The 22,916-nt window shown below is 34.0% G+C and overlaps 1 protein-coding gene across 5 annotated transcripts; it reads left to right on the top strand.

The window, feature by feature from the left end:
* Window positions 1-1,101: 1,101 nt before the first annotated feature.
* Window positions 1,102-22,446, top strand: LOC126841269 (rho guanine nucleotide exchange factor 12-like). Of its 5 annotated transcripts, none has more exons than XM_050577619.1 (34): window positions 1,102-1,962; window positions 4,984-5,258; window positions 5,357-5,580; window positions 6,520-6,735; window positions 7,889-8,050; window positions 8,809-8,884; window positions 9,008-9,156; window positions 9,251-9,361; window positions 9,482-9,595; window positions 9,708-9,806; window positions 11,993-12,085; window positions 12,195-12,388; window positions 12,490-12,673; window positions 12,767-12,878; window positions 12,963-13,130; window positions 13,209-13,277; window positions 13,772-13,862; window positions 13,968-14,046; window positions 14,291-14,349; window positions 14,493-14,564; window positions 14,669-14,880; window positions 15,069-15,262; window positions 15,376-15,569; window positions 15,931-16,159; window positions 17,462-17,696; window positions 19,211-19,298; window positions 19,423-19,578; window positions 19,665-19,804; window positions 19,964-20,149; window positions 20,310-20,480; window positions 20,565-20,755; window positions 21,106-21,226; window positions 21,895-21,965; window positions 22,174-22,446. In XM_050577619.1, the coding sequence occupies exons 1-34, from the start codon at window positions 1,928-1,930 to the stop codon at window positions 22,177-22,179; spliced, it is 4,776 nt and encodes a 1,591-aa protein (XP_050433576.1). In that variant the 5' UTR covers window positions 1,102-1,927; the 3' UTR covers window positions 22,180-22,446. The 5 variants fall into 5 exon arrangements, with proteins under 5 accessions (XP_050433576.1, XP_050433575.1, XP_050433578.1 ...); XM_050577618.1 differs by having other exon boundaries at window positions 9,008-9,165; XM_050577621.1 differs by lacking the exon at window positions 7,889-8,050 and having other exon boundaries at window positions 9,008-9,165.
* The last annotated feature ends 470 nt before the right edge of the window (window positions 22,447-22,916 follow it).

The following is a 22,916-nucleotide window of genomic DNA, read 5'->3' as shown; positions in this document are numbered from 1 at the left end:
GTTTTTTATCTTAATAGAGGTCTCTTTAAAGATACAAATTTCAAATTAGTTAAATTTAAATACGTGGAAAAGACACAGCTTAAGCACCCTCGATTTTTTTTTTCCATTAAAATTGCACCTATGCGTTTAAGACGTCATGTTTTTCATTGTCAAAATACAAAATATATATATATATATATATAAATAGCCAAATACTTGCACGCTGTTTTTTTTCTTGAGTTCTTCTAGCATAATTCCGTTGTACACTGTCATTGGCCATATTATTATATATTATAATATAACACAATCGGCCGGTTCCATCAACTATTATTAAACACACTCTTAACATAATGTTAGTTAACGATTCATTCAAATCTAACATCTGGTCAAATTCGTTAAGTTTCAATACTACGTTATTACTTATTACCTATTATTATTAAATTCTATTTGTTTAGCTGTTAACAAACGGTCAGTTGGGATACCAAAGCGGTTACCTCGATTTCGTTGGTTATCACTTGGAAATGTGATAACTGATAAGTGATAATATTATTACAATTAAAAAAAATCTCAACATTAGTAATGTAGAATATTCTGACATATGGCAATTTAACAAGCCGATTTCGGCTGGTTTAACTCGACAAACGTTTTAAACAACGTGCCAGCACTTCTCGATGAAACCCAATTTTCATTAATTTATTGTTAAAATATATATAATCGACAATAAGTTAAAATATATTCTTAACAAACGTCGGTGAAATCGGATGTATATATTATATTTTTATTATTATCTAGGTTTTGGCGGAGAGCCGTTGGTTTGGTGACCGACGGCGGCGGCGTACACGACCCCCCCCCTCCCCCGCTCTTCGTCGATTCCACCGCGCCCCGCCGTAGCCGATTGAGGAAGAGGGGGGGGAGGCGGTGAGTACACACGGCCATACGGCGGCGGCGGCGGCCGATGACGAACCGCCGTGGTGGGGGTAACGGTTTGGCCTCACCGTCGTCCGCCGCGTTTGGGCACGTTCCATCCCCAGCGTATGCGCGCCGTCCGGGTCCAAAACAGCCGCAGAAGCCCAGCAGCTATATACAATAATAATAATAATAATATATATAAATATAATATGATTACATTGTCAGTGATAATAAAGTGATTTTTTTTTTTTTTGATATTCTCACACGGAGCACCACAACCACCACCGTCCACCACCACCACCACCACCGCGGCCGCCAATGGTGGTGGAGTTTACTTGTTGATTACATTATTATTATTTTTGTTAACGCGAATATTTACAAGTGTACCGTGTGTGTGTGTGTGTGCGTGTGAGGTTTTTTTTAGTTTTATTATCGTTGTTTACGTTTCTTGTTTTTTTCGATATATTTCTACGGTTCTTTATCCTCTGCTGCTCCGTTACTTGATTTTTTTTTCATATATATATTATACTATCATCGGTGCTGCCGCCACGGCCGCCGCCGCCGCCGCCGCCGTTCCGGTCCTCGTTCGTCGTTTTTTTTTTTTCATGCCCAGTGCGTTTTATGCGTCGCGCGCACTACATACGCATTCACACACACACACAGTTGCGTACACCGCCGCATTCGCGTGCGAAACATTGTTGACCACCGTTCGGCGCGTAACGAAACTGAAATAACATTATAAAACCACCGTCGTGCCCCGAACGCGATAACACTCGTGCGGTGAGAAACGACAGCGACACAACAACAACAACAACAACACGAGACGCAGCAACAGTGGTGTGTCCGGGCTGGCCGCCGCCGAATGACGGGATAAATAATAATAAAAAAGTGTGTGTGTGTGTGTGTAAATAGAGCCGTTCGCCAGACGTCCGCTCTGCGAACACACTAATGAGAAGACAACCGACATGTAGACAACATGCACCGGGTGTCATCAGTCGTAGCTCTTGGTGTCAAGAGTGCATCGTAAACTGCCGGCGCCATGGAAAGTACGGCTGCAGATACGCATAAAGAAAGGTACCTTTTGCCCGACCCAGTCGTACGACACGATAGTATTTGATATTGTTAACGTTGCCTAGGTCCTAGGCAGTGTATGTGTGTGTGTTTGTTGCGACCGTATACGTACACGTTGCCCACTTCCCGTGCTTCCTCGTCGGTCCAATGTTGGTCCGGCAACGTCGTGCCCGGTTCCCTTGTTCAAGGTCATCGTTGATTGGCCAATTTGATTCGTTTTTTTCCATAAATGTGGCCAGTTTGTAGAAATCCGATCACTCCGCTCGTTTTTCAATATCCAACGATAGGATATTACCGACGATAAATCGTCCTGACCGACCCACAGTCGATACCTCTAAAGCGTAACGGCACTAGCGTAGGCAGCAGTAGTAGGCACTGTGTGATGACTTTCATAATGATTGCGATCTGCCTACACACCATTATTGTTCATTGCCAGCTGCTGTGCACACAAAACGGTTTCAAGATCAGATTCATATCATGAAAAATTTGTAAAAAAAAAAAAAACTGTATTCACAAATGTTGTACAAAAATACAATACATTGACATTTTAAAATGTATTCGTACAACACGTCAACGTCGTGTTTTCACTATTATTTTAATTTTTACAACATGAACACACGTTTGACACACTTTCAATGTTGTGTGGGGGAAACAATGACTTATTTTGTGAAAAATCCTACAGATGAGTATAGCTGTACACCTTTCCAATACGTTTTAATATTGTGATAAGCATAAAAAAATAAATTGTTATCAATTTGAACGCTACACGATTTGTGGTTTTTTTTTTTTTTTTTAGAAGGTTTCAATCGTTTTTAAATATTTTTAAAACACCCATTTTTATTGGCCATAAAAAAATTCTAATAGGTTGGTACAGTGTATATTGTATTATTATAGGTACTATGCTTTAAGTGCTAATCCTAGGAATTTCATTATTCAAATTGAGTCGAACGTAGATTTAAACTGGCCTTGAATTTCATTTGCGCCTATAACACGAATATGACTACACAAATTTTATGAATTCATAGTCGGTTTGCGTTGATTCATCGATCATATGGCGTTTCATGTGTAAAAGTGCCGCAATGTTCTTCTCGTTCCTTTTGACTTTTTCCGTTAATGCAATTAATGTATGTGCATCCAATTCCAAATCCATCCGAATGGTTTTGTACGATTTTGAAACGTTAATTATTTGACATTAACATCATCCTCTGCCGGGAACTGTGTACGATTACCGTCGTTGTATGTACGAAATGCATGTGTACACTCGAATCTGCACATTTCATATTACTGTTTGTTTGTGAAATAATTATTTTTGTAGAATTTATGCCTGATTATGATTATTATTAGTTAAATACCTACGCTTATATTTGATTTTATTTACAATATTTTACGATTACACCATATTATATAACATTTTGGTTTTTGGATTGAAAAATGTTGATTACGGTCTTTATAGACTTTGTGGTTCAGTCCATAACCTAATGTCGAACATTGTTTTTTACATTTTATACAAACAAAATATTATTAATTATTATTAAATACTAACGTTTTGACAATAATCATTTCAAAAATACAGTTAAGAGTTTACTTAAATATCGTGTCACTTATTGATATTATTATTTTGTTAAACATTATTATTATTATTATAGGTATAGGAAATATTATTATTTTAACGATATACAATATTAATATAATATACTTTTAGCGGGTATTACCGAAAAATTTAACATTTATAATATTTACCATTTAAACTTGTGCTACATTAACTCGGTCGTGACTAAACAAATAATTAATTGTATACTGTAGCCGAACGATAATTTACACAATGAATGTCTAACTTGTTTTTTTGTCAACACAGGTCATTTTTAAATGCACACAGTATGGACATGATCGCCATTTGTACGATTTTTAAACAGTTATTAACACCACGTGTAATACGGTTTTAATGTATTTCACTTGAAAATTACTAGGTTTTCTTTCTCAAAAAAAAAAAACCCCCAAAACTATCAGTTATGTTGAAATAACCAAAGAAATGTTTTTTGTTGGTTTTTTTTTTAGATAGTTATTGCAATATATAAACAAAATATTTATATAATTAATATAAAATTGATATATACAATTTTAAATCGTATCTACAATAATAATTAGTCAGTGGTCCATAATATATATATTTTTTCCATTTAATTGACTGATTATTATTAAAACTCTATATTTTTTCTTCTCTCGACAAAATACGCTGTTGACTAATTTTGTTGTTGTTGTGTAGAGCTGCCCCTCACCACCGACTTATCTTATTTTATAACCATATTTTTTTTTTCTCGTTATTTCAGTAGGTACATATAATATTGTTTGTCGATTACCGATTTTTTTTTTTTGTTGCATGTGCGTTGTTTGATTTTTTGAAATTGCACACGATTTGTATCCGCAAATTTTCCACACCACAGATTTTACCACCTCTGAAATCTAGTTATTTTGTATTTAAATTGTATTATTGTTTTTGTTTTTTGATTGTTTTTTTTTGTGCATTTTACTACATATAAATACTAATAAGAAAAAAAATCAACTCGAGACTAACACAAAATATAATAACATTAACGGTAAACAAAAAAACAATGCGATACAAATTTTTAATATTAAATTGAATCCTAAACAGATTGGTCCAAAAATATTCTCGATCGCAAATCGTAGGTATAAACCCTATCCCCCTCCCCCGTGTGTGAACGACACAATATTTAGAAGGTTCGTGTTTTCTCAAAAAGATCTCGATAGTTTTGTTTTAATTTATTTATTCACTCGACCTGTGACATCATTATGGTTAAACATAAAAACTTTATTAAATAGGTGTAGGTTAATTAAGTAAGTTACAATATAGTTGTATTATTATTTTGCTCATACGCAAACTATAGGTAGTTTTTTTTTTTTTTGTTTCAAAGGGCGTAATACATTTTTAATGTGAAATTAAATTTACGGTAATAATATTTGTGAACGCAAAAGTACAGTGCGCAATCTTATTTTTCCCATATCTAGATCAGCTGAACACTTATCACAACCTTCCGTTGCCGAGTGTCTGGACACCGCCTCTGCGACTTTGTCGTCCACGATTACGTTAACGGTGTTAGTGGTCAAAGATGAAAGGGGGTATGGCATGAAAGTGTCCGGTGACAATCCAGTGTTTGTGCAGTCGGTAAAACTGAGCGGTGCCGCGGAAAAAGCGGGTTTACATAGCGGCGATAAAATCATCAAAGTCAACGGTATTAACGTTACGCACTCGACGCACACCGAAGTCGTTGAGCTTATAAAATGTGAGTTTGACCATTCCTAAAAAAAAATGTCTGCTGCTGTGTACACCGCACACCAATTGATTGACGATACCTATATTTATGTTCTCCGCTTTTTACAGCTTCTACCCAAGTGGAATTAACGGTTCAAAAGAAACCTTTGTTCATAATAAATCCTCCGCCAAATCCTAACCTAACACTTCCCCCGTTACCTTTGCAAGCGATGAATTCCGGCACGGTCGCCTCCTCAGTAACGCCAAGTCCCACCGTAACACCGTCTAGGCCCTTGCATCATCATCATTCAGCTCCCGCTCGTGATAGAATAACAGGACCCCAGCCCGTTGATGTATGTATACATTTTTATTTAAAAAAAAAAATACTCTTCATGTATATATATTTAATATTTATATACACACATGTATGTATAGAAAAAACTTGTGTTATGGTATCTGCGTTTTTTATTTTTTATTTTATATGTTATTTATGAGTTTGACGACACGTTTTTTTTTTATATTTCTTTACAAGTATAATAATTATTAATGTCGTCGCAGGCCTAAATTTCAAATTATAACTTGCGCTTGTCGATAAAATTAAAAATGTGAATCATTACACTACTAACATTGAATATTTACCTATTTGTTTTTTTGTTTTTTTTTTTTTGTACCCATTATATGTTATTGCATAGACACGATTGTGTATCGCGCATGTTACCAAAAGATTTTTCAAATAAAAACTATATTATATTTGTCTCGCGTAACATTTTAGGTCGCCTGTGATTGTAACCTAACTAATTACTAATATCGGTATTATCCTACAACCCCACCACACACCATTATTGGGAATTAAATTTTTTTTTTTTTTTTAAAGATTCATTTCTTTAAAATATTTTTTTTAAAGGCATATTATTTTGAGGGATCTCGATAATAAATTAAAATATATTTTGTTATAACAATTGTTAAAATATTTTTTTAAAACAAAAACTATATTAATGCATGAATTAAACATAATATGGTTAGTTGTAGTAGTTCGTAAATCGTAATGGCGATAAATATTAGTATTACCTTAGTCATTGACGAGGAGCTATACGCACTTGCCGAGTAGTTTTTTAAAACCACACTTGCCCGCAGAGTAGACCACCGCGTATTTCAGTGGTTTTGCCGTTTACCATTGCCGCCCCTCTGGTCAGGAAATAAAATTTTTAAAAAAGTAGAAAATTATATAATATGATACGCATAACAAACAAAAAGCCCGTACAGGCATTACAGTGTAAACTTGAATTTTCAAGGTCGAACAAATGAGACATGTCGAGCTAGAACGTTGGCAGACATTCCGGCTTATGTTAGAAAAAGAACAGAGGTACGTGGAAGCATTGAAAAAAGAACTGCAGAGAACGCCAGACGTAGCCGGTGGGGATAACTACAAACTGATACGGGAATTGTCGGGCGCCGAACGTCGTGTAAAAACGTTGCAAGATCAATTGCATTCGTTTAACGAAATACCGGTAGTGTAAATTTGTTGAAAAATTTTAACTCACTTTTTTATATTATGACAAAAATTAAAAAAAAAAAAAAAACTACAATATGTCAAAAATTATATAAAAATACATGCATGATGAGAAATGGGTATAGTTTTGTTTATATGTATATATTAAACGGGGCATTGATGATGTTACTTTCTTGGTCTTTTTTTTTTTTTTTAATATTTCACTTCTTTTTTTTTTTACTATACAAGTAGAATTCCAGTTTAGATTCAATTAGTACAGTAATTTAGTGTAGAGTTTCATAAAACAGTGCTGGTGTATATTTTGTTATGGTTCTGTTGTGTGTGTGTTGTTATGTGTCTTATTATTGAGTTAATCATTATTTAACATTTTTTTTTTCTTCTGTATATTATGTTTAAAACATTATTCATCTTTGTTGTGGTGTCTATTTGAGGGGAACGCTTTACCGTCCAAGAGTATTGAATTACTGCTTTTTGTTTTCTAAATTATTATATGTATTGATTTATTATATTGGCTCGACGAGCATTTTATCAATTTATGTACGGCCAAAAGCATTTTCTTTTCTATAATTGTTATTATTGCTATTGTACACAACTAAACAAATGAAAACCTTTCTAACGAAACCTCGTTGTAATGAAATAATTGAAAACTTAAAAGATTCAGTTTTTTCCACTTAAAATTTTATCGTCGCTGTCAGTTGTTATTATATTGATAATGACAATATACTGTTTTTGTCTTTTTTAAAAAATCGTCTTCGTTTTAAGACATATATGTAAATATTTCAACAGTTATGTTACGCTTTTTCTGAAATTCAAGCACGACGTCGATTTAATAAATTTTAAAACATTTCAAACATTACACTAGCATGTTGAATGTATGATATTTTATAATGGTACCACCTGTTTGTTTATTATTACTATTCAAATTGCAATTAATTATTATTTTTACAGTTTTTCTACACTACTAATTTACCACAGATTATTCCTATTACTACTTTTCATTGCTCGTATCCAAACTCTGTCAAAAGAGTTTGGCGACTGTTGGTCCTTTTCCTTTTTTTTTCCACGCCACCAAACAATTCCTTTTTTGTATTTTTTTTCATCATTTTTTTATGTAACACGTTCGTATGCATCTTTATTTATTATGTTGACAGCTTTGTAATATTGTTGCACAACCGTCTGCTGCAATACAGCCTCCTCCACTACCACCGAGAAACCCACCACCACTACCTCCCAGAAATCCAACGGCCCCTCCGATTAGTAGCGACAAGCAGTCGAATATTTCAAATAGCACCGGTGTTAACAATAACGAAACTGTAAGTACGCGTTACCATTTGTCGATAACAATTTAAGCCGATCCTATAGTGGTTTAAATTGTCGAAACAAATTGAAAACGCCAATACGATAAAAAAAAAAGTTAACTATATATTATTATTGCTATTGAACAAGAAAATTAAGAATTACCTAAATTAAGAAGTAAACCTACCTACCTACCTACCCGTATTGTTGTTGATCCGTTAAATAATTATAATTTATGATAGTTAAAAAACAATACGTATGTGTTTTACTGTATTTTTGAAACATACAAAAAAAAAACCCCTGTTGCGTTATACTGTATGATAATCCAAAACATTATTTTTAAAAAAAAAATCCATTCCCTGTTTGGTAGTAACACAAATTGTATATTATTAGCATTGTACCATATTATTTAGTTTGATTATTACTAGTTGCGAGAAAAAAATTAGATAATTTATATTGCATGAACATTGTAAATTTGTCTACTACTTAGTCTACTATAATATTAAAATTTATTTACCAAGCCTTTGATAATCTGTTTAGTCTGTAAAAAAAAAAAAAAGTAATTTTCTATGTAGATATATTAATGAAACATTCTATATTACTATTACCTAATATTGTTGTACAATATGAAGCTTTTATGCGTAGTCTAGTAGTCGCATTTTTCTTGTTATTTGCAATATTCTTGTTCAATTCTGATTTGTTTTTCAATTATTGATGTCTTTTACATTGACATCTCGAGTTAAGTTTTTTACGTTGGTAATGTTGTTGTTTTCAGGACTCGCCTAATTTGTCTTTGTGTCATCAACGCACAAAGTCTAATCCGGATCAACTCGGCGAAGGGAAACCTACCGGTCAGTATCGTAGAATCGCATTGTTGATATCGTAACAAAAAAAAAAAAAAAATTTATATATTGTACAACATAATATATTATAATTTCGGTGGTGTTAATTGTTTTTTTTTTTTTTTTTTGTAGGCAGCAAAAAATTAACCTTGTCCGAGTCCTTCAATGATTTACATTTGGTAAAACATTCGAAAGGTGGACTGGCCTGGGATGTGGTTTCGCCGCCACGTCGAAATTCGCCCAATCGAACCGTTGACGTCGCGTCGCCGTCTGATAAATTGGTAGACACGGTAGTGTACAACTACTGCATCAATAAACAATTATTAAATTATGTAATAAACTCTAATGTGTATTGTTTGGTTTTTGTTCGCGTAGAACAAACAAGGTGATCAATGCTTGGCCGATGCGGTCGATTCTAACGATACGAAACCAGCACAGACGCCGATAATATCGATGGAGGACGATGATGTTTCTGATCAAGAGTCTGTAAGTCGTTGTGTGTGTACAAATCACATCAACACTTGATATTTTCATAAACGGTCTACACTTTTTTTGATGAAATCTGTTTTTTTTTTTACTTATTGCGCTGCCTAATCTTTTGTCCAGAGTCATTTGGAAGAACACGGGCCCTTCAAAAGTTTCACAAGACTGGTCGAACATAACGCACACCTAGCAGTATTTTTAAACTATGTCATATCGAATAGCGATCCGTCGTCTTTGGTTAGTGTTGACAACGTTTTTAACGTTCACAAATTCATTAGTTGTAGTAAAAAAAAAAAAAAAAATGAACTTTTCGCCTAAATTTGCTGCGGTTTTTTTTCTACATTTACAGCTATTCTATTTAGTTACAAACCTGTACAAAGAGGGCAATGCCAAAGAAATGAAAAAATGGGCTTATGAAATCCATTCCAGTTTTCTCGTGCCATATGCGGTGAGTTTCACAATCACAAATACATAATATAATATTACAACTAGACGATATAGCCGACTACTGAGAAGAATTTATGTTGAAGCCGGCTGAATGGCCGACTTTTCTTATCAAAGAGCCCATATTGTTTACATTATGATTAACGATAATGAAAGATCATAGTAGAAATTAACTTTAAGAATTCTTAAATTCAGTCAAGTCATTCTCTTTTCTATTAGTTCAGTAATTTATGACCTACTGTAATAATATTTTCGGTTTTTCATGCACAAAACTCATAAAAGTTTTGCTCGTGTACGTTACGGACCAAAGTTTTCGACTTGAATATCAATTCCAACGAGAAACATTTAAATTTATTATTTAACGATTAATAATACAAATTGAAACAACTAACATAAAAAAATTGGTAATTAAAATATAGAAAAATTAATACAAGTTATGTATAAGTGTAAAAAAATTAAAAACCACTAACGTTAAAATAGAAAAAATTTGTTAATTAAAAAACATAGAAACAATACACAAATTTAAACGTTATTGAAAATTATTGTTTGTTGTTACAAATATTACATTAAAACACTTTTTTACGTGCAATTTTTTAGTAAAAAAAAAAAAGTCATTTTGAATTTAGCTCGTTGTTCTTCAGAAACTACGGTGTTATTTTCCAGTTACTAGTAATTTAAACTCTAAAACTATACAACATTATTTATTTTTGTTTTCATGCAAAATCGGTTTTAAAAAAAAGTAACTATTGCTTATCATAAGAATAAGTAGACATTTTTTTTTTGGGGGGGGGGGGATTTTGTGTGTACAATTTGTGTCTATGCTTCATAATTTCATGTATTTTTACATCAGATACAGACATTTTACAAAGTAAAATCATCTCAATAAAAAATTACTTATCAACTTTAAAATTGTGTAAACCAATGAAAACTGCTTGAATAATGTTAATTCTAGTTGTAAAGATGGTAAAGAAAATATTTTGTACTATAAATGTGGTTGTAAAAAAAAGTAAAATTATTAGAATGTACATGATTCTAATGTACCTATATGTGTATTGATTGAATAAATGTAATAAATAACGGAGGTCTAAATTATAAACAAAGCAGATTTTTTTAATTTATAATGAAAATTTGAAAATTTTAAATGTTCAAAAAATGTAGACAAATATATTTTTGTAACAAAAAGTTTTTTTTTTTGATAAAAATATTTTTGCAAATTTCTCATGTAATATTTCACTATTAGTCAAGCAATATTTAATGTTTTCCATAATCGACCGGTTAAGGAGGAGTTTGAATACTTACACACGGACAGAAGAACTGTATATAATATAAAGATATATTTATATATATAATAAGTTTTCTTTTTTGATCAGCCAGTTTGTTTTTTTAAATTTCAAGTTGAATGCCTTGAAATTAATTTTCACAAGAACATCGCATGGATCATTTTCGATCAATCCTTTATTTTTAAGTTCTACCACAAAATCTTTAGACGTTTTTATGTCAGTCTTCAAGCAATATCTATATGATTTTCTAACATCTCTGAATCGTCTACCTGTAAATTATTATCCGCAGCACATGTGGATGTGTTGTAGGATTTTCATTTAATGTAATTTCTGTGTCATAATGCTGACATTAATATTTTCAGTTTTTTTTTTCAATAAAAATGTAGGAACGGCATCCTTTTTTCAATAAAATATGATTTCTACTTCCATCGATGGTTTTAAAATCATTTTGGGTGAAATGATCATTTTTAGAGGTTTATCTCCCAATTTAATCCTTTAGCTTAGGATTAGCTATTTTAAATAAGACGTCAACTAAACGTTAGGTGTGTAATCTAATTTGTAGTTGTAGTAACGTTTAAATTATTACTTACGAAAAGAGTTGAACAACGCCGCTCGCTGTCACTGTTTTGTATTAGTTTTAATTAAATTAATTTTAACAATAAATTGTCACTTTCTGATTTCCAAGTTTGCCGATACATTATTTTCAATTTTATCGACTAGAAATATGTAAACAAGTGGTGGGGGCCTTTGATAAGAAAAGTGAGCCATTTACCCGAATGATTACTGTTTGATATTAGAAGTCGGTTATCCAGTTGTAATATATATATCTGTGGTTACAATACAACTTCCTCTACCACCCCATCTATATTCACATCTAACAAGTGTAATAATGTTTTTAAATATTTTATAGCCGTTGAGACTGACAAATATCGAAGAGTACATGGTGCGTGAAATTGACGATATACTACAAAAACAATCAGACCGTGAAGAAATCCTAAGAAAAGTAACACTCCGTTATTATTATAATCTTGAAAGCGTTAAAAAAAAGTCCAACGTTAATTTTTATTTTATTATTGTTTTTCCTTTTTCACGATAAACTCTCTTACACAAAGGTATTTTGGAAAGCACGTACAAAAGCCAAAGAAGAACTGAACGAACAACTGTGTGATTTTCGCCACAGGAGAACGGCCGGACTCGGTACATTGTTCGGACCGCCCGATTCTCAGCTAGACGATAGCGACAACGATAAAGTGAAAGAACTGAAAATAATCGAAATGATTCTCGTTCCCAACATGGAGCCGTTTATGTAATTGTTTTTTTTTTTTTTTACAGAAATTACTGTGTTTAATTGTGGTGTGTTATAGACGGTTTATTATTTTTTGTTTTTTTTTTTTCACTATTCAACAGCGAAGACATGGAAAAAGACAGTGTCGACGATAGAAGATTTACAATGGCCGCTGCACTCGCTACCGTCATGTCGAAAATGTTTGGCCTTCGTGGAGCGCAATTCAGCTCGTTTTTGGAACGATGCCCCACTTTTGTTTCCAAAGAAAAATCCTTAAAAGCCAAATTGATCGGAAAATGTAGAAAGGTACAGCGTGGTGTTTCACGGCGTTGTTTCTTATGATTTTCTACATGTATACATATTTTTTTGTAATTCTAAAAAAATGATTTTTTCCTATAGTTCACTTCCAAGGGACATCATTTCGTGGCCCATCAGTACTTCACGGTGACTTATTGCAACCATTGTCAGTTGATCATTTGGGGAATCGGACCGCAAGGCTATCAGTGCACAAGTATATAATAATATCCGGCTTTAATAATATATATTATATGGTTTTGATTGTATTTGTTTTTTTTTTTTCATACATATTTTACAGATTGCATTTTAAATCTTCATCGAAATTGTGTAAAACAATTGGACGAAAACTGCCCCGGCCCTATAATGAAGAAAGAAAAGGCCAACGATCGCATAAGTAAGCTTATGGACAAAATAAGACCCGAACGCGAAGCCAGACGAAAACCGACTCTAACAAATTTCGTCCAAAGTAAGTATATACACATTATAAATTTCATTATCATTTAGGATCACATATAAATTGTGTGTGGTTATAATTTTTTTCCAGTCGAGAAATCTAAACGGCAAACGGAAGATGCTGGAGACGTAGTCGGCGCTCTTCCCGAAAAAGACTCTGGTAAGGTTTTCGTGAAACATGAATATCATAAGTAAACACAGCTGTTAAGGGCATTGACTTGAAATTGTTGTTAAGAATAATCAATAACCTCTAATCGATAGAATAATCAATTAACCTCTATAGGACACAACATATTCCTAAACTTTAAATGGAGAAAGAGTAAAATATTTAAGGGAGTGATTGAATGTTTATGGGGTCAAAAGTAACATTGTGATACTTGAAAGTAGACGACTGAATCGAGTTATGTGTTTTATCGTTAAACTGATGGATTTAAACAAAGGCTTTTGTTTGATAGGAAAATTGAATCGATCCTTTGTTGAATGTCTCGAGACAATATTTACATTGACAATGGTTGTATTACGATGCAATTTAATATTTTACGCTAAACAAATTGTTGTATCGCAACACTACTAGTTAGAAATTATTTTTCCAATACAGTGCTTGTAATGGATAAAACGGCTTAATTTGAACGATTATGCTTTATATTGTTACAGATAGAACAAGTTTAAGTGGAAGTAGCTTCTTGATTAAAACCGACGATAGTTTCAAGTCTGACAAAGGAGATACGAGTGTTGTCGACGACATGTGAGTAGTCGTTAAATTTATATGTGTGCTCGATAGCTGTTTTTGTGTAAAGACATCTGAGATAATAATGTTTATTTTTATGATTTCACACACACACACACACAGATCGCATTGTCCGAAAACAAAACCTTCTACCATTTCGATTAATCGGTCGGAAAGTTACAAAGAACGTATTCATCAGAAGGTATGTCGAATATATGTTTTAACGCAAAAACTCGTTATTCTACAATATATTGGTCGTAAAAATGTGTCTAAGTTTATAGTATGAGAACAACACCCACCTACTTATTAATAGTAGGTTATTATTATTAATAACGACCCATTTATTGTGAAAACAAAATTGCAAGTTTTCAATAATAACATTGTCTTGTGTAGTCAGAGCAGTAGTACCTAGTAGCGTTAACGATAATACATTTATTTTCACACAGCGACAAATTCGAGAAAGAAGAAAAACGAGTGATCCTAATCTGCCTTCCAAGTACAAAAGGTTAGCTTGGAAAACAAATTGTAATATAATATTATTTACTTTTATTATTGTTCAACATTAGAAACTATATTATAACATTACCGACTTGATGTGAAGTGGTGCCCGTAACTTACATATTATTATGTTATTTTTTCCATATTTAGCGACGTTGAATCGGAATTGCAATTTTCATTTGCCCGTTCGGAGAGTTCTTCAAATTCAAATTTATCCACAAAGTAAGTGCTGCTGCTGCTGTGTGCATCTCGACATGAAACACAAAACCGCTATTCACTACTAGTTAGGTTTTTTAACAAATATATAATTATTTTATTGATTTCAGAAGTTTGGATAGCCGCAGTACATCCCTGGAGGGTATCGGTCCCGGCGGAGAGATTACGTCGTGTTTGTACAGCGATTCGGACCACGAATTGGACCTGCCCGACTGGGCCAGCAACGTAACGCCGGAAATATTGGAGAAGTTGTCGCCCAAAGAGAAGAAACGCCAAGAAGTCATTAACGAGCTTTACCACACCGAAAGATCTCACATTCGAGGTGAGTGTACGGGTTATGTTTACTTGGTCCGACATTAGTGTGTCGCTACTGTAACGTTGATTCGGTGTGACCGTAGATAAAATCAATATTGATATAGAATTTTTAGTCGTTTTAAGTATCGTTTCGGTACACATATGTATTTTATAGTTTAAAAACGAATATTCCATCATGTTCTCCTCTTGTACCAGGACTGAAAGTCTTGGAGCATGTTTTCCATCGGCCCATGAGAGAATCGCAAGTGTTACCGCACGAACAACTTCAACTGTTGTTTGCCAACCTCGAACAAATGTACGAGCTCCATTCGCAATTCAGTACCATGATGAAAGCCGTGCGAAAAGACAACCAAGTCGTACAAAACATTGGACACGTCCTGTTGAACACGGTAAGAGTCAATCGATTATTATTAGTTGTGTGTGTGTGTGTGTGGTATATTTTATCAAGACATTCACAATGCTGTATAATATTATTCCAAAACAATTGCGCTTGCACACACAGTTTGATGGACTGGCCGGTGAAACTTTTCAAAAAGCTGCGGCCACGTTTTGTGCACGGCAGCAAATCGCGCTGGAGTTTCTCAAGGAGAGCCGCAAGAAGGACCCGAAACTCAATAAATTTCTAACCGAAGCCGAAGGCAATCCCGTGTGCAAACGTTTACAACTCAAGGACATTTTGCCCACGGGCATGATCAGGTATACAACGAATAATACCAAAATAATTGTGTCTATACAAAATATGTTGTTTTATACAAGTGTGGCGGCGCTCAGATACCAAACCGATCAACAGTGGCCAAGATAAATAAATGTTTGAATTTTTTGAATTTTTCACCACTAGAGTGCGCCAAGTACATTGGCAATTGTACTTACACATATACATTGTTGTTGTTTCAAATAACTTAAACTGGCCGTCTGTTGTGAAAATGTTGTCATTTTATCCAGTTAATCAGTTTGGCTTCTGAGCGCCGCCTAATATGTTGTGTACAAATTGTACATATGTTTAAGACAAAACAATAATTGTGCATAATTGTTAATTCTGTGTGCTACTTACTTGTAGGTTAACGAAATATCCTTTGCTGTTCGAGAGCTTGGTGAAGTGCACCAACGACGACCAAGAGGAATTGGCAAACATCAAGCGGGCGTTCGAGAGAAGTAAAATCATTTTGAACCACGTCAATCAAGCGGTGCGCGAAGCCGAAGACGAACTACGTTTGTCCGGCATACAGAAAAAATTGGACGCCTCGCCGTTTGAAAAAGTCGACCATCTTCTGAGTTATGAATACAAGGTGTGCAAGGTGTCATAGCGCAGAGAATCCCTATGCAAATCTTGTTGTATATTATAAAAAAAAAAAATAATAATAATTGAATATTCAAGTAAACGTATTTCGGCGCGGCAGCAATTCGGTGGTTACCCGATAACCGCAACTGGGGATTCGGGGGGACTCGGTCGGATCGACTAGAAAGTAGAGAATACGATGACTCGAATCCGGTTTTGTTCACACATTTCCAGTAGACACACGGATTCAATTGAAAAAAAAAACAAAAACAGTTTAATTCAATTAAAATGGCATCGAAAGCAGCAGCAGTTGTGCGTACAGTCAGTTGTACGTACAATTATTACCGTAAGCAACTATCGTTAGAGGATAAACAAAAAAGGATATGGAAACCGTTTAAGAATGTCTAAAGTGTGATGATGCTATGATTTTCTAAGAGTTCTTTAGCATCGTCACACAGCGTTCACACCACTTGGGGCTCTAATTTTTTTAATTTAACACAAATTAGGTTTCTAAGTCTCGGATGGTTGCCTAATCAGTTTGCCTAGAAACCGAATCTTTCAAACAGCCACTCTCCCTCATTCTCTGATTCGTACATTTACAAAATAATATTTCATAATGGAATCGCGGTTCATTTTTTTTTTTTGAATCGCCCTGTATTGTAAGTGTTGAATTAAAAAAGTTAAGTGGTCTGTGAACGCGTGTGTGAACGCGCTAAAGAACTCTTGGAACTTATAGCGTCACACTTGAGACATTCTCAAACGGTTTCTATGTATTTCTTTATCCTGTAATGCTAGTTAGTTCCTCTTTGGCTAGGTGCCTTGAGCTCTCCCAATAGATAGATATACTCTCAATGTCCGTTGTTTTTAATTCTCTTTTTTTTCTTTTGCAAAACAGTGATAATTGTATTTACAACAACTTGACGCACAACTGCACTTTTAATGTCATTTTAACTGAATTAAATTGAAACTATTTTTTTTTCTTTTTAATTGAATCAGTGTGAAATGTGTGAACAAAACCGGATTCCAGTAGTCGTGTTCAACTTTTTTTGTCGATCGACCAAACTGATGGTAACTGATGGCAACTGGTTTTAACCTGTGGTAACCGAATTGCGAATTACGTTTACTCGAATATTCAATTATTAATTTTTCTAAAACGACATGGGTTTGTGTTCGGGTGGGGTTCTTCTGTTGTTACGATGAAATATTTGTTGTGTTTTTAGCTATTCTTGTAGTACGGTATAATATATTATACGTGTATATGTACGTGCGTGTACGTGTACTCGTGTGTATTTAATATTTGTTTGTAATTTAGAATTTGGATGTTACCAAACATAAATTAATACACGAGGGTGGCCTTTGGCTGCGAATCGGCGGGACTCGTCAGAAAATGATCGAGCTCCACGTACTGCTGCTGGAGGATTTAATTATTTTGCTAAACAAAGTTGACGACAAGTACGTGTTGAAATACTACGGATTTCAAGACCGTACGCCCACTTTGAGTCCGATCATAAAATTGTCCACCGCCTTAGTTAGACACAACGCTGTCGGTACGTCAAAAACTTTGTGAAACACACTGGTCTATACACACTCTTTATACTGCTCTCTCACACTACGCTAACACACGCTACTAACTTAGGATAAAGTTTAATTATTAACGCTTACTAATACACTATACTAAACGACACATTTTAATCTCTCTTTTAAAAAAAAAACACGCATTACTCGTTTCTTTTTATTTCAATTCATTGCCTATGCGTACGCGTACCAGTAGTAGTAGTAGTACTCGATGAAGATTGAGTTTAATCTGCCCACAGACTTGCTCACAAACGGCGGGGCTCTGTCGCGCCGCTCTTCTGCGGCTAAAAAATAAAACTCGTTTGTCTTCGCCTACACACTGGTAGTAGCTTGGAGTCTTTTTTTTAAAAAACATATATTCCATCTAAACTGTCATAATAATAGGTAGATCGCGTAGTCTGGTCGAGAACCGATACTGCCACCGATGATTTAGGTACATCATTATTGTTGTACGACTTGGAATAACTTCAAAAAACGACCATATCGCGTGATGTTTTGGCGCGAAATCGTATTGATTTTACTGGTTGTTGTGGTAACCCCGGTAACCTATATGGTTACCACTCTGCGGTCACTACATTAGGATTAAACGTCCGGGGCATACAAGTTGGGCAAACCAATACAAACAATTGGTACCTACTATTGTTGAATTCATTCATTTGGTCAATTTGGTTTTTTCGAGATAATATTATGATGTAAAGCGCTAGACTGAACACATCCAGTTGGAGAAAAGAGTTTGGTGCGGCGACGGCAGCGTTGATTACAGTGATGCCAAATAATTATTTTCAACGGTATGTCCACTCGACAGCTGTACGCCAACACCTGTAATGCGAATGCGCGGTGGCCTCAATATAGATGCTGTATCATTGATCTTCTCCGCACCGTTATCGTCGTGTGCGCACCCCCCCCAAGAGCACCAGTGCAGCCACACACGCGTGAGACCGCTGAAACGACTACTGCCATATGTTCAATGTGGGTCTATTCATAGAGATATCCGTTCATTCATTTGCGGCCCGTTATGATGATTATTAGAAAAAAAGAGCTCTCTGCTCGAGACGATAACACGGGTGTATTTAAATTTTGCGCCGCCATCACACGAGTGGTGGCGACGATACCGAGCGGAGGTAACCACACACATACCTATACCACAACAGTGGTAACCTCAAAAAAAAAAAAAAACAACCCGGTAAGACTACCATTGAATCTGCGCCAAAACACTCGATATTGATCGATTTTTGAACGCCGTTCGCGAACGATGTACCCGCTGTAATTTTGTATAAGACAAATTTTTGTAAGAACTGTTAATTCAAATTTGGTACAGATTATATATATATATATATACTGCTCGTGTGTAGAGATTAAAATGTGTAAAAATAAATGTTTCTCAGATATTATGTGTGTGTGTGGTGAGTTGAGTACAAAAAAGTGCAAGACGAATATTTCGTATAAAATAAAACACACAATAACGTTTCGTTTGTATATTTTGCAGACAAAAAAGCCATGTTCTTAGTGAACACTTCACAGGCCGGTGCGCAGATTTATGATTTGGTCACTACATCGTCGAACGAGCGAAAAACGTTAGTGTACACATACTGTATTATTTTTTTGTAATTGTGTGTGTGTATTCTCAATCGGAGTACACAAATATAATATAATATAATGTACTAATGTTGTGTTGGTGTTGTTGTTGTTGTTGTTTAGTTGGTTTCGTCATATTTCCGAAGCGACCGACGCGTACAAAGCGCGAGAAGGGAAAATGAGGAAAACGGAACCGCAACAGCAAAGCCCTCATCATGTCATTTGTGACTACGAAGACATTATGCAGCAGGGCGGTAGTAGTAGTGCCAAAAAAAAGTCGTAAGTAACACCGGGAACGGGCTGTATTTTTCGATAATTCCTTAGCGATTCCATATCCGTAAATATTGACTATTGAACTTGTGCAGGTTAACCGCTGAAAACTGTGCAGAACCTCCTAACAACAACAACAACAACAACACTAGTTTAAACACCTCGCAGTTATCTACTACATCATTATTGGACACGAGTAACAACAGCTGTAATAACACTTCCATACGCGGTGGTGGTGAGTAGTATTACCACAGATTATCTGTGGTATTGCAGTTATCTATATTACTACACACAGAATACCACCCTACCTACCTACCTACCTATGTTTTACCTTATCTTATCGCACACGTATTTTTAAAATATATAAAACAAACAAATATCACTATCATTTTAGGCAACGAAGACGGCTTTACAACAAAACCCGAAGCTACCAATAGTAGCAATCCCACTGTAGCTGTTGTCAACAACAGTTCTCCGGCGGTATTGAGTAAAACTCAAAAATCTCCTTTGATCGAACCATCCGAAGTGTTGGTATCACAAAGCTCTGTTCTCAAAGCCGAACCAGTCATTACACACCTAGGTACGTATGTACAACAGTTAGTCAAGTATAATAGGTCACAATCACCGTCACTGTGGTCTGTAGCGTTAATGTGGGGTTTCAACACATAATATAATACCGCTCTCAATAGTAGGATCCAATCATAACAATAATAATAATAATACTACTATCGTTTGTTTAGAAAAATTGCGACGCAACAATAAAGTGATCGAAGAAGCTTTACACGAACGTTTACAATTGGTCGCCGACATACTCAAAGTGCCTTTGGTGAACAACTCGAATAGTGACGACAATCCGGATCAAAACAGCTCGGACGAACCTAACAAAATACTACTCTCGGCCGTGTCTCAGGGTATTTGCTTTATTGAAATTTAAAACCAACACAGTGTGCAATGACTGTGATGATTACTCGGTTTTTTTCTGTTATGTTATCTAGGCAATGAAATCATCACCGTACTGAACGAATCCATGAACATGACCGACGTGGACACGATCGCCGCCAGTTTGGGCACTTCGAACCTGACGTCAAACTGTAGCCTTTACAAAGCGTACGCCTTGCAATTGTCTCGCATTACCAAAGTCAAACCGATCGTCAACTCGTTGAACTCTCAAATCACCGAACTTTTGGTACGGAAAACGGCTGTTGTTGTTAATGACTTGTAATTGTGGTGGTGGTGTTTGACCTTAAAAAATTTGTTTGGTTCATTGTGGCACAATAGTCATCGTACGACCGTGTGTGATTATTGTAAAAGTTCTTGTCAATCAAAAAACTAAATAATTCTGTACGATAAACAGCAGCTTATATTTAAACGATTCAATATAATATATTACGTACCAGGTAGACGTTTAGGTTGTGTCTAATACGCTATACCGATGATGCTACCTTATAAAATACAACTTTAAAAAAAAAAACAATTTTTACTGTAAACTGTGTATGTACAATCGTCAGACTTATAATGTGCTTGGTTATTCCACAGATATCGACCACAAAACACGGTAAACTAGAAGAAGAACTGCGCAAAGAGCTTCAAACATATCGCGAAAGGCTGCATGCTTTTCAAGAAAAATCATTGACAACACCAAATACCGAAACCAAAGGTAAATTGTGAATGCAGATTGAAAATAGTTGAAACGTTCTACCAGTGTGTGTATAATATTATGTGCTGTCAAGTTATTGTCGTCCAAGTAGGAATCCGAGTTGACGTTATTATTATTGTGACCACCTACGATATGTTTGTTTGATTAAATGTAAAAATCAGAGATCGTACCCAAAAGAGATACTACTGTATTGGGCCAAAAATGTAAAAAATAAAAAAATTTCCCTTTAGTTTTGAAATTGAAAAAAACCCCCTCGAATGTTTCATCTTAAAATGAAGGCATGGTTTGTGATCAACTCATGTACAAAATATCGTTTAATTCTTTACAGTATAAACCCTATCGCGGATGGGAATAGAAACTTTTCTTCATTTCGCTCGTTTTGGGTGGGGCTTAGTCAATTCAAATGTTAATAATTCCTGAACTCTCCAACTTCACTGTGCTGTATCTTTTTATTAACATTTTTTTCAAAACTGCTTCATTAGGGGTGGTTTTTTTTTTGAAATTTAAAATAAAAAATATACACTAGTAATCCTCGAGTCTTTTTATGTTATCTTTTAAACGCTTGCGTCGAACATCAGTTTACAGCGGACTATAAAAATACTATTCAATTTAAAAGTCAAGTATATTGTATAAAATATCATTGATTGTTTATTGATTTTTTTTTCCAGTGCCTGAAACTACCGCAAAAAACACTTCCATTAACAGTACTGAAAATAAAAATAACAGTTCTTCATTGGAGGTAAGCAAATATTTCTTTTCCAATATCATTTGAGTATTTTTTTTTTTAACTCTTATGCTTAACACATACATACATACATACATTATATAAACCTTATGTATTATAATTTTTTTTTTTTTTTTAATATTTCCATTTTCTTTTTCATCATAATTATTATTTGTTGTTAACCACATACTAAATAATCAATTATGATTTCAAATGTTCGCAGGTGTAAGTGTTCTTGTTTGTTTGTTTGTTTTTTTTTTTTTACAATACACACAATGTACTTCTGCTTTATATGCCTTTGTCGTCGTCGTCCGTTCAAATCAAGACCTCTCTCTCTCTCAGCTGCTATTATTATTATTATAATTTTTCTTAATTAATATCTTTAAATTAAATGTGTAAACGTCGTAGTCTAGTAGTTGTTTAATTTAAACGATAGTTTTTTTTTTTTCTGAAAAGTAACTAACAAAATATAATTATCGTTTTATTTTTTTTTTTTAACTTAACGTTATGTTCCGTTTAATTTTTTGTAATTTTTTTTTTTTTAAGACTGTGTATAAAGAAGATTATTTTAAATATTTCTACACTAAACATATTATGTTTTTTTTTTCAGTATCTAATAGATATTGTTATTATTATTAATATTATTATTATTTATTTATTTATTATGATTTTTTATTTTTTTTTATTATTGCTGTTTTAAATTTACCATAAGTGTTAATACATTCTAATGTTTTTTTTTTATCTATAACTATATATATATATATATATATATCATATATATATATATATATATATATACTTATACACTATACAGGTATATAGAATTAAATGTTTTATTTCTTAGAATTAAAAAAAAATTATTAATATTTGTTGTGTTTATACTACAGCGATTAGCATAATAATAATATTATTAAAATTGTTAATACTTAAAAAAAATTAATTTATTCGCCGTACTTGTAGCTAATC

This window comes from Adelges cooleyi, unplaced genomic scaffold (genome assembly GCF_023614345.1).
Source record: "Adelges cooleyi isolate 19-005CV unplaced genomic scaffold, UGA_ACOO_1.1 ACOO_flye_CR_arks_rails_tigmint_CR_PRNA_38, whole genome shotgun sequence".
Classification (NCBI taxonomy): Eukaryota; Metazoa; Arthropoda; class Insecta; order Hemiptera; family Adelgidae; genus Adelges; species Adelges cooleyi.
This window is presented reverse-complemented; position numbering and strand designations above follow the sequence as displayed.

What these genes read in the sequence shown, in the direction of transcription:
- LOC126841269 (XM_050577618.1), top strand. Translation starts at nt 1,928, where the DNA reads ATGGAAAGTACGGCTGCAGATACGCATAAAGAAAG. An exon ending in ATAGCGATCCGTCGTCTTTG is followed by an intron (nt 9,596 to 9,707) that starts GTTAGTGTTGAC and finishes CTACATTTACAG; the next exon opens with CTATTCTATTTAGTTACAAA. An exon ending in AATTCAAATTTATCCACAAA is followed by an intron (nt 14,565 to 14,668) that starts GTAAGTGCTGCT and finishes TATTGATTTCAG; the next exon opens with AAGTTTGGATAGCCGCAGTA.